Source organism: Schistocerca serialis, chromosome 1, assembly GCF_023864345.2.
Source record: "Schistocerca serialis cubense isolate TAMUIC-IGC-003099 chromosome 1, iqSchSeri2.2, whole genome shotgun sequence".
In the NCBI taxonomy this organism is placed as follows: Eukaryota; Metazoa; Arthropoda; class Insecta; order Orthoptera; family Acrididae; genus Schistocerca; species Schistocerca serialis.
The window spans coordinates 784,917,522-784,929,958 of record NC_064638.1 but is presented as its reverse complement, the minus strand read 5'-3'; the positions used below and the strand labels follow the sequence as shown (position 1 = coordinate 784,929,958).

General features: G+C 45.1%; 1 protein-coding gene across 1 annotated transcript in view; it reads left to right on the top strand.

Moving 5' to 3' along the window:
• Positions 1–3,964: 3,964 nt before the first annotated feature.
• LOC126483646 (nuclear hormone receptor FTZ-F1) overlaps positions 3,965–12,437 on the top strand; it is a 226,512-nt gene continuing 218,039 nt past the window's right edge. The window contains exon 1 of the mRNA XM_050106707.1: positions 3,965–5,406. Within this exon, the coding sequence (XP_049962664.1) occupies positions 4,698–5,406 (709 nt within the window). The 5' untranslated portion in view covers positions 3,965–4,697. The remainder of the gene's footprint in view (positions 5,407–12,437) is intronic.

Genomic DNA, 12,437 nt, shown 5'->3' with positions numbered 1-12,437 from the left:
TTTGTAGTGTTGGCAGAAGAGCCAACACCGTGTTACTAGAGGAGGCCGAAATGCACGCGTTTAGCTCACGCAGGCTGGCGTGAGGAGGGAAGGACTATACTGACGTGAGGTCTGGAACATGACAAGAATTAGAATTCAGAAAGCGGACGTAATTACTTTGATACTTAACTTTAATCCATTAATGACTCACAATACTATCTGTTCAGAAGACAGTAACTGAATAGGGCGCCTTGCTAGGTCGTAACAAATGACGTAGCTGAAGGCTATGCTAAACTGTCGTCTCTGCAAATGAGAGCGTATGTAGTCAGTGAACCATCGCTAGCAAAGTCGGCTGTACAACTGGGGCGAGTGCTAGGGAGTCTCTCTAGACTAGACCTGCCGTGTGGCGGCGCTCGGTCTGCAATCACTGATAGTGGCGACAGGCGGGTCCGACGTATACTAACGGACCGCGGTCGATTTAAAGGCTACCACCTAGCAAGTGTGGTGTCTGGCGGTGACACCACATGATTTAAGTTGCTTCACTACTCCGAGGATATCTACTTCTATGTTACTCATGTTGACGTCTGTTCTTGATTCGAATTCTGGAATATTTACTTCATCTTCTTTGGTGAAGGAATTTCGGAAGACTGTGTTTAGTAACTCTGACCAACAGCCTGGTATTATACGTGTGACGAAACGTGTATATACAGGGTAAGAAGAGATTCTAAAGCGGATGTTTTTTATCTAAATGTAGACATCTTTTTTCCAGATAAACGTCACACACAAGCATGAAAACGTTGTCTTTACTAAAGCTGCGGCAGCCAAAATGCATGTCGGGAGGCCTACCTGCATAGGTATGCATTGAAATATCGGACCGAACCAGCATACGTAGCACGGAATCGGCCAAAGCTAAAGTTTATCACAGATGAGAAAGATGGAAAAATGTCAAATACCTTTAGAACGTCTCTTTTTCGGGGTGGCTCTGGTAACGTGTTGCAGAAGCGTCCCTATTTGCGATACAACAATAATCAGATGACAGTACTCCCATTTCCCTTTATATCTTTGCTCCTTCAGTGAAATACTTAGGTGAAAACGCACACTATGTCCATCTCTCACGTCACCACAGTTTGGTGCGAAGAAATCGAGATGATACTGCGAAACGTACACTTCTACAAGTGCCGTTCAATAATTAATACAACACATTTTTTTCTGATAGCAGATTGATTTTACTCAGGAGTCCACTAGACCATATTATTCCCCAGTCTTTTGGCTATAAAACACCATTTTCAACATAATCTCCGTTAAGTTCGATGCCTTTATGCATCGTTACTGGGATGGCCTGTATGCCCGCATGGTGCCACTCTACTAGTCGACGTCGAAGCCCGTCTTGGTGCATTAATAACCTCCCCATCGTCCACGTACTGCTTCCCGCGGAGTGCATCCTTCACTGAGCCAAGCAGATGGAAGTCGGGAGGTGCGACATCGGGGCTGTAGGGTGGATGAGGAAAAACAGGCCAGTGTACTTTTGAGTTGTGAACTCTTCACTGGTGCGCAGACTTGTATGAGGCCGTGTGTTGTCGTGGAGAAGGAGAAGTTAGTTTGCATTTTTTTGGCAAGGAACAAGCTGAAGTAGTTCCTTCAATTTCCTCAGGGCAGCTCAGTACCCTTCCGTGTTGATCGTTGCACAATGAGGGAATGCATCGAACAGAACAATCCCTTCAGCGTCCAAGAAGACCGTAATCATAACTTTATCGAGTAAGGAGGAGAGGTGGTGTGGCGCCACTCCGTGAATTGCAGTTTTGTTTCCGGTTCTAAGTGGTAAACCCATTTTTCATCGCCTTTGACCATTAGCGTCTACAAATTGTCACGAGCAGCCTTGTGACGCACAGATGGTCCTTCGTTGTTTTTCATTACAAATAAATTTTTTTTTTGAAAATATTCAATTCCTCAGAAGGCGCAATTGAAAACTTCATCGAAGATAATGTCACTTCACCGCAAATATAGCAGAAGTTATATGATTAATTAATAAATTCGAGACATTGTTGCCTTTTTGTAGTAGATAACCAGCTGTGAAAGTACATCACAATAAAATTCTTGTGAAAGCCATGTCCACTTTTATTACAACAGTTCATGTGCACCGAAGTCCCATACCTGACCACAATGTTATTGTTGGCGCGATGACCACGTGTAGAGCATGTACCCCTTATGGAATGACAGTGCTGTGAGAATTGTAACTTGCTCAGGAATGCTGCCGATTGTTATAAGTCGAAATATAAGATGAAAGTAACTACAGGTTCTGGTAATAGTAACAGTTTGAAAACATGAGCTAATATGCGAGTTTTAGCTTTAGTTTCGAATTCAGTGACACAAACTTCACAAAATTTAGGTAATTTTGTTTCCATAACATTTTGAAAATTGATTAGTGTAGTATTGTAATCAAAAGGTCTGTTATATGATCAGGGACGGACGAAGTTACGTTGTCTTGTGTGATGTTTTAAACAGCTTATGATTTATAGGAGTGCTGTAGCTGTATTTGTCATTACCTTCAGCCATTCACACTCCTGCAGAGCGCAAGCCGTTACAATTAAAATACGCTAATGACTTATAGAAGCAATATTTAGCCACTGAAGAAAGAGGCCTTTAGCCGCGTTGCGGCTCAGCATTTCCATTACACACGTACCACAAGCACACCTTGGTTACACAGTTTTTGAGCTAGCCTACTTGCCGCTGTTAATGCGAGATTGGTGGCACACTGGCCGGCTCGCAAAATATGCTGCGGTAAACTCTCAACTCAGAAAACTGAATTCTTTGTTGATCTTACTTCATTCTCGAGCCGTAACTGATTAATAATATAAACTTGATTCGGCAATGGCCCATGCTCCATAATGCTAGTATCATTTAAGCTATACTGTTTCAACGCTGATGTTCAAGATTTCGAGAACTCGTAGAATTGCAAGTTTCTCCTACTTATTTCTGTGTAGTTACTGATGTTCCGTAAGTCACTTGAGAGCTTGAAGAAAAACAGGTTCAAACAAATCAGTTAACGTTACTGTTGTCTTTATTTTCTGCTGACTTTATACGAGCAACTTCCACTGTAGTGTCCACTGTTTCTACTGTTAGCGTGGTATTAACCATCACAGTCACATCTATAAATGCTATTTAGTTTGCACTATTTCCATTTATTCACATTTGCAAACTATTTTGATTGAAGTGATTGGTATCACTTCAGTAGATTTCAGCAGGTGGATTCATCTCAGATGGTGCAGGTACACAGAAGTTGTTTTTTTTTTCCCTTGGGTGAAGTCAAGTTTTCGTTAAAGTCAAGTATGTATTGTTTCTTCATGTCATTGTTTGGTTCGTCACTTTTGAGATAATCTTGCATTCAGAAATTACACTTCTTTAAATGTATGTGCAAATTTAGTATCTGAGGTACAGAAGTGCGTCAAGATGTCAAGGGTACACGCTGGGGCGCCGAAAAGCTCTCTAATTACCGATGCAACAGCACAAAGAAACTGTAATGGAATGTCGGCGCTAAGCGCTCCTCATAATCATTGCGCTTCATCCTGCAGCTTAACTTTCGGTTTCATTCGGAGCTATCGAAAGTGAAAACGGGCCCAGCTGGAAACTGCAATTTTTGCGGCATTCGCGGGTCGAAGTTTGCTGGTAGCCGACACGAAGCAAGTAGGTCAGTGGGACAGGGCCCCCACCACGGCGGCTACCCCCCCTACCAGGCGCCCCTTCCACTTTCCCCCCTCCACGACTCTCGGCTGCCGCCGCCCCTTCCCCTGGACCACTCTCGCTTGCCGCCTGCTGCTGCATGTGTGTAACATAGACCTGGTTCTGTAGAAAGTGGGTCAGCCACTCACTTTCACTTATTACATAGGTTCCTAATCATTATCCATTGTATCACCGGCGGGAGGGGAGCTCGCGGAGGGGATAGGCGCGCTTGGAGGGGCGGGCTAGGGGGTTTGGCTCGGCCGGCGGCGCCGTGCTGTCAGTTAGTCTCGAGCGTGGACAAGTGTTGGTGGCACCACTACTGTGTTGCATCGTTCAGCCTCGCCATCGTGACGCTGTCCACCTGCCTGTTGGATTATTACTTCGCCGTGGTTACCGTCGCTTTGCGCGTGTGTGATACTGTGAACTCGTGTGACTGAGCGAATTGACCTACTATTTTTTTTAAAATTTATTTCATTAATGGAATTGGAAATTCGACACGTAGTGGAAATGCGTGAATACTACGTACTTCGTGTTGTATGTGACTGTGATACTGATCCACAGTTTTGACTGAGGAGTTGAATACAGTGAAACCTCAAGGTTGTGCCACAGTTTTGTGTAACTGCATGAATGAGTCACTATCGGACTCCGGACTTAAAAATATCTCTTATGAGAAAGAGCACCGTGAAGTGCGCTCAAAATACGATTGTGCTGGCCATTGTTATATTGGCGCCTTGCGTCCCTCCCCTAATTAGAGGGGTGGGGTTTCCTCTACAACTAGTGTAGTGACTGTGATAGGTTCGAACACAACCAGAACTCGAATTTAACTTAACTGTCCCTCAGATCTCATTGACACTGCCAGACATTTTGCAACGCGTATTAAGATATACACAGTGCACTGTGTAGTATTGTTGTACTATAAAGACATCCCGGCCAGGAGCCTAGTAACGTAACCAATACGCACCGTGTAGAAAGAGGCAAGCGAATATACAACTTTGTGTAATATGCTATTGGACATGGAGCACCATTCTGCCGCTATGGTCTACATGAACATGTCGCCGTTTAATTTAAGTCCGACGGGCAGCGCCAGTGGTAGCCCGCACCACTCGGGCGCGATAGTGACGACGAGCGTGGCGTCGACGGCGCCCGGCAGCAGTAGCATGCCGCCTCCGCTGTACTGTTCGCCGCCGCCCATGGGGAGCACGGCCGGGGGCGGCTCTGCCAGCTACGGCGGCGGCTACCAACAACAACAGCAGCAGCAGCAGCCGCTGGCTCAGCAGCACCAGCAACAGCAGGGCCATTGCTTCAGTAACATGGACGCGTCCTATCTGTTCTCGCTGGCAGGCGGCGGCGTCGCCGTAGCCGGCATGGATGTGGGCGGCGGCTACGGCGGCGCGTCCGGCGCGGCGGTGGGCGGCGGCGCGGCCGCGGGGGCGGCGGTGGCCGGCGCGGCCGGCTCCGTGGTCGCCGAGCTGCCCGACACCAAGGACGTCATCGAGGAGCTGTGCCCCGTCTGCGGCGACAAGGTGTCCGGTTACCACTACGGCCTGCTCACCTGCGAGAGCTGCAAGGGCTTCTTCAAGCGCACCGTCCAGAACAAGAAAGTGTACACGTGCGTCGCGGACCGCAGCTGTCACATCGACAAGACTCAGCGGAAACGCTGCCCCTACTGCCGCTTCCAGAAGTGCCTCGAAGTCGGCATGAAGCTAGAAGGTGAGTGCCCTCTCCTCTTCTCATGCATTTCGTAAATAACGTGCTTACGTTCTCAGTGTAAACTTTTGTAGGAAAAAGTGAAATCTACTGTAGGCTCCCGAATAATAAGCTAAGACAAATGTCGCGGAAATGTTAGGTGTGGAATGCAGCCTTGTATGGTGCCAGAACATAGACGCTACAAAGACACGAAGAGCAGTGTGTAGAAGCCTTCGAAATGTGGGTGTGTAGAATATTAGTCAACTAGAAATTCAAATCAAGGCATCCGGCCGCTGTGTAGTCTGTGCTGATCATATAACTTATTAGTGATACTGCTCGTATATGACAGCCGAAAATTTTGGGAGAGCTATCTGTTTATTCGCAGTTATCTTTAAAAAATTTCAAATGTGGTAACACGTAGAGGAAACAAAGTTAAGGAAGTTGGGGGAGGGGGGGGGGGGGGTTATATACAGTGGTATTTCTGTCTGGACGCGTGGAATGTCATAGCATATTAAACTAGCTTAAAATTATGTGCCGGATCGAGCCTCGAATACGGTAGCATGCTTCCGCGAGCAGTCTGCCAGGAAGTTTCAAAGCAACGCACGCTCCGCTGCAGAGCGAAAGATTCATTGTGGATATTAAATTACTTCTAACGAGCCCCGTGTTTAGATAGTTTGACCGTGACAGCTGGTTCTTAACCAAGAAGTAAAGCTATTTTTTAAAACACGGGTTTTTACTAGATACGGTCGTGTTGGAGATGGGATGGTTTGTCAATCCCCCACCTGAGAATCGCGTCTCAGCCATTTGTAGGGGAATAAGTTACGTTTAACTCAGAATCCGAACAACTGCACAACTCTGTGCTTTCACATATCCGAAGGAAGCATTGCCAAAGATGGAAGTCACGTTAATTGCCAGAAACAAATTCCTTCAGTTAACCGATGAAGTTCTGATTTTCCTGTTGCATAGACAAACACCTGAAGCCACAAGTTTAGAGATCGCACGAAATTCAAACGACTCTCCAGTCAATAACTCGCCTGATGCAGTATTTTTTTCATTGTGACAAGTCTAGAATGCGTCCGCGCAGCAGTTTTCTCGAAGATATCTTTCGGCACCGCGTTTCCTCTTAATTTGTTTTAAAGATCAGCCTGCTAAAATGTTATGTCGCATAAAGACACACTTCCGCCACGAAGTTTTAATATGCCCTGAAATTTCGAAGCAGAGCACACTCGGTTGCACAGTGCAAGATTGACTCTGAAATGAATTGATGGTCGCAGGGTACAACCATTAAGCTATCGTGACTACGTACCATTATTGTACGTACCACAGGCCGAGAAAAACTCAAAAGGCGTTTCATAGATATCAAATCTTCATATTGCATGGGTGACTTGCGTCTCATTTATGATTTTGCCGTATGCTTGGTCGTTCATCTTACACTTTACGAAAGATGGTTCGTCTTTACTTTTTTTAACAGTAGCCGAGCACTAGAAACACAAGTGAGCTATAGGAAACGGGCAGTCGTTGGTGAGTTGCATGTTACGATGTGAAGATTGGCCCAGAGCCAGGACTACAAGCGTCTGGGATACGTTCTTGCCCAGTGTGCTGCATCTTTCATTACTACCTACCTGTACGGGCAGACAGTGCTGGTGTAACAAGTAAAGAATCCGTTGAATTTGCGTAACAATGCTGCGTTGTGGGCATCAGTAGTGCTCAACGATCGTTCGTGAGGACGGCAGTACGAAGCGTCCTTGAAACATCGTGAAGGTCCGAAAAGTGATGGGTATGCGGAGACATCGCATATGTTTTTAGTTGACACACAGACATTCCTTGACTGTTGCCAGAAGTGGAACTTGCTTCATTCCACGCGGCAGCTGCTGTGCTAGGTGTTTGGGAATAGTTGTTTTGATAGTCCAGCAGACAGCAAGCCACGTGAGGACGGCGTGTAAACTGAGACGGCGCAAATAGGTACTGCGTTCGTCTTGTTGCTGCTTTTGCCACGTGCCACCACATGTGTGTGTTTCGCGATGTGGTGGATGCGGACGCGGCAGTGTTTACTGTTAGCGAGCTCCCCATTAAATACTGCACCACTTGTTTTGTCTTAACTTTCTGTTGTCCTTGAGTGAGCGTTGTTTAAAGCAAAGTATGAGCAGCAGTGTCTTTAAGGTGCTTCAAGTTACACTATACAGCTTGATTCATGCTTGGAGAACGTATACAAACCGTTAAGAAAATGGTCTTATGAGTAACCTAAGAGCGAGAGCATGTCCTTCAGTTGTTCAAACGAAATGACTAGCTCTGTTTATGCAGACAGAACTCATCAATGAAGTTAGGATTATACTGCATTAAATGCAATAAGTCTTGAACAAAGCATTTCTGCCACTTGCACATGGCACTTTAGCTTCAGAAGATCCAGCCATCATATTGCTTGAAAGATACATCAATGCCTTTACGATCTATAAACACGGTGCGTCTACGAGATGAAATGGGATCACGTCAAATTAGAGAAGGAGGAGCAGATTAGTGTTCAACGTCCTGTCGATGACGAGGTCATTAGAGACGGAGCGCAAGCTTGAATTAGCAAAGGATGGGGAAGGAAATCGGCAGTGTCCTGTCAAAGAAACCATCCCGGCATTTGCCTGAAGCGATTTAGGTAAATCACGAAAAACCTAAGTCCGAACGGCTGGACGCGGGTTTCAATTGCCGTCCTCTCAAATGCGAGTCCAGTGTGCTAATCACTGCGGCTGTTTACACGCCTTGCGCTATGCGCATCAAACCGAGTGGCCAGTCACTTGCAGTATTTCGCTGTGACACAATAATAAAAAAAATTAAAAAACCACACACACACACAAATCAATAAACGCCGCTGATGCGATCAGGGGTGCATATGTTGATTTGTAACTTCGCGCGAAAGATTAGATGGTTTAACAGTTCACTTGTAAATATACTGAAGTTTAGCCGGCCGAGGTGGCCGAGCGGTTCTGGCGCTGCAGTCTGGACCCCTTGCTACCGCTACGGTCGCAGTTTCGAATCCTGCCTCGGGCATGGGTGTGTGTGATGTCCTTAAGTTAGTTTGGTTTAAGTAGTTCTAAGTTCTAGGGGACTGATGACCTCAGAAGTTAAGCCCCATAGTGCTCAGAGCCATTTTAACCATATTGAGGTTTATAGGAATACGATTATTATGATCTCTGAAGCTTCGGGTGCTCCTTAGACCTCAAGTGTGAAGTAATTAACGCTAGCGAATAGTAAAGTTTTGTGCTGATAGTTGGATATTTGTTGCGTATACCTCGTGTATACCGAACTCGGTGGTGTTGTGTTCTAGGTACGGGCACCTTCTGGGGAGCAGTTCCCCTTCCGGGCTATCAAATTCACCTTTTCCACAGTTTCGATAGTTCACGTTGAAGCCGGTCCCTCCTCATCTGAGTCACGTGTCTGCTCAGGACATGCTTTCAGGACTCAAAATTTTTATTTATAAAAGAACTATGAGTAACGATTGTCAAATCAATAATTGCTCGGGTTGTCTTGTTGCTTAACAGACAGTCCACTCAGCGTCGAAATTAACTACATACTAGACGTTTTATATATATATATATATATATATATATATATATATATATATATATATATATATATATATATATATATATAAAACTGTTCCCCATTCTACATTTTGATTGACAAGTGAACTGATGACAAAATATTCTGCACAACAGTAGAGACTAATTCCGGAATGTCGCTGTACCTGTTGTATTCAGCTTGTCTTCTTCTTATTTTTCTTTTTCTTCTTCGTCTTCGAAGAATATGCAATGGTCATACATTGGTTGACTTCTTTGTAGAAGATACCAATTTTCTACCTGAATTAACACAAATAACATGTGATAAGTTTTTCCATACCTACGCTAACATAATTTTTATTAGTAGGTGCGTAGGCGAGACCAGGGAAAAGGTGAGGTATGTCGGGACCACAGTATTGCATAACAGAAACTCCTTAGTGCTTACAAAAGACATGACGAAAAATAGTAAACATATACGGTCTTATCTAGGTGAAAACATGCTTCCCTCTGATATTAATTTTGAGAGGCCTTTATGATATAGAAGTGGAGCTCGAATGCGTTGACGACAGTGTCGCAAGGAAGTAGACAATGGAACAGGGGTTTTTGTCTTTGATGGCGACTTGAAAACCACAGCTCAATACCCTGAAATTTGAATGGGTTGGTCGTCACGTCCTGAATCCCATACCTGTTTCATAACGAGCTAGCATTACTTGACCTCCATTCTGGTTTGTGTCTGCGAATCGATACGGCGCAATAGCCTAGGCCGCGACGCGCCTGGTTGTCTGTGGTAGAATGATCGTCGCCAAGGGATCGTCCGTCTTTGGAGCGAGAACGGCGACGTGTTTACGACGCGTGTAGCAGTATTTCTACTGGCCGTATCTTGCTGGGCAGGGTACAAGCGCGCCACAGTGAAAGTGGAACAGTTCGCGAGCCAGCGCGTACAGTCGCGTCCATATCGCTCCGCACGCGTTCCATTTTATCTGTATTTATAATTGTTATCTGCTCGGCAGAGAGCGACGAAGCAATTTTGGTTGTATCTTGCTTTATCTGCGCGACACCTCGAGATACGAGAGCACGCTACAATTACGTGGGTATAAATACGTTGCAAAATCTACGTGAAGCGAACTGGCATTGAATGCGAGGACTGAAATTGGTGTCACTAGCTTTTCGGCCGCTACGGGGAATTGCGTTGCTTTTCACGCATATGTCGCGTGTAGTTCGTCTGTTCCTCCCATTTAAAATAAAGAGCTTTTCGTTCCCGTGAAGGATTCGGAAATTTAGGTGTATTACAAATAATGTTTATGTACGTCTGCCAAGTTACGCTGTGGTTAAACTGTAGGCCCTATTACTGGCTCGATAAGTCAGTTCAAAAGGTTGGAGGGAGGCAACGGGTACAACGTATATACCAGCTCCAGCTGGACCATACCTAGTAAAACATTGTTGTTTCCAGACCATTCTTCATGTTCATGTTTTTACTTCCATTAACCTATATGTCGAAGAACACTTCGTTTTTTTAGGACAATGTAGATCCTGTTCTCCTCTTGACCAGCATAATTTTGAAGAAGAAATGGTAATACAATGTCAATGAGAGCCGTCGCTAGTACAAGAATGAAGCATAGCTTCGGTTGTAAAACTTTTTTTTTTAATCTGAGTACGAGCAAGTAAAGTACACTAACTGATCAGAAGTATCTGGGCAACCCTGCCTAACGCTGAATTAACCATTAGACGTCACGAGAGTGTTGTTAGTAGGCAAGCAGTGAAGGCAGTATGGGTCGATCAGGAGACCTCATTGACTTTGAAAGTCGAGTAGTCATTGGAGTATCAAATCCACCAGGGACCTTTCAACCCTTCTATAACTGCCCAAGTGGACTGTAGATGTGATTTTGAAGTGGAAAAGCGGAGAAACAACTAGAACTAAATCAGTACCAGGGCCACCTCGTGTACTGATCAACAGGGACCATCGAGCGTTGCGGAGGGTGGCTGTAAGAAATCACATGAAATAAAGGGGATGAATCACACGTGATTTGCATTGTGCTAGCACAATAAGTGTGCGCAACGAGTTAAAAAGAAAGGGGTACAATGGTCGAGTAGCTCCTCGTGAGCCGCACATTTCCGTAGTCAGTGTTAAGCAGCACGAGGTGGTGTAAAGAGTGACGTTACTGGACAGTGGATTACTGAAAACCGAGTGCTATGGAGTGATGAACCACGCTAAGCCATGTGGCAATTCGATCGAAGTGCCAACACTGAAGTACCATGGAGGTGGTGTTACGATACGGTGATGTTTTTGATGGTAAGTATGTGGTCTCCTTATAGTGCTTAAGGAAACGGTAGTTGCGGTATGATACGGATGCGTTTTACGGACTTGGGTACTGCATACAGTAGAAGAACAGTTCGGAGATTGATTGTTTATGTTAGAATGGCAATGCACCCTGTCGAAGCAGCATCTTCAGGTAATGCTTTGTGGATCATAACATTCCTGAAATGGACTGGCCTGCCCAGTGTTCTGACATGAAGCCAATGGAACACTTTGGGATGAGGTAGAATTTCGAATTCGTCGTAGACCCCAGCGTCCAACATCATTACGTTCTCTGGTTTCGGCTCTTGAGGAAGAATGGCCTTCCATTCCTCCTCCGACATTCAGGCATCTCGTCCCCAGTAGAGCTCAAGCCACCATAAAGGCGAAGGGTAGACACATACCATATTAATGTCTACTTACAGACGTCTGGATACTTTTGATCAGTGGTGTATGTGCCCGATGATGCGTCCAGTACTCTGCCACCTGGCCGCGCGGGATTAGCCGAGCGGTCGAGGCGCTGCAGTTATGGACAGGTCTAACACCCTCACTTGGCGGCGGCTACGTTGAACATAGCAAGACTTGAATAATTCCTTGGAATTATGACATTTTCAAATGTAACGACATCAGTAGCTACTATTCTACATCTTGCTTGTGGCACTGCAAATATCACGTAATGAAGAATTTCCTTACTGAATAGATGCCTGCAAACAATTCTGTGACGCAGGGTAGAAGAGCTGGAGTTAGTGTGCCGAAATGACTTAGATCTTCTGTCGGAGAGGTTGCTTTTCTCCCTAATCCATGCTTAACAAGGATCTGATGCTCAGCAGCGAGCTACTTCGCCGTATACTCACTAAAAGAAGTCTCTTATAATATTGACACGTTTAAAGGTTCACAGAACAGAAAAAAACCTTGTACCGAAAGTTAATGTCGATTACCATCCCAGTCTACGTCACGGTGAGGTAAATATGGAGCAATTATCGTTCCTTCTCCTCTTCATTCTGGTGATGGGTAGCCATTATGTATTGCTGGCTGGCTGGTATTTTTATAGGTCACTTTTTCATTGCTTTAGACCTCGATATCCTATGGATCATATAATTTTTCCTGAACTTAACACGACTGTCTCTTCTGGCAACACTTTTCCTTATGTTGACATTTCACTCCACGGTTCAGGTTCGTCTTCAAACTTTATATTTTCTCCTGTAGGCATCAGTTAG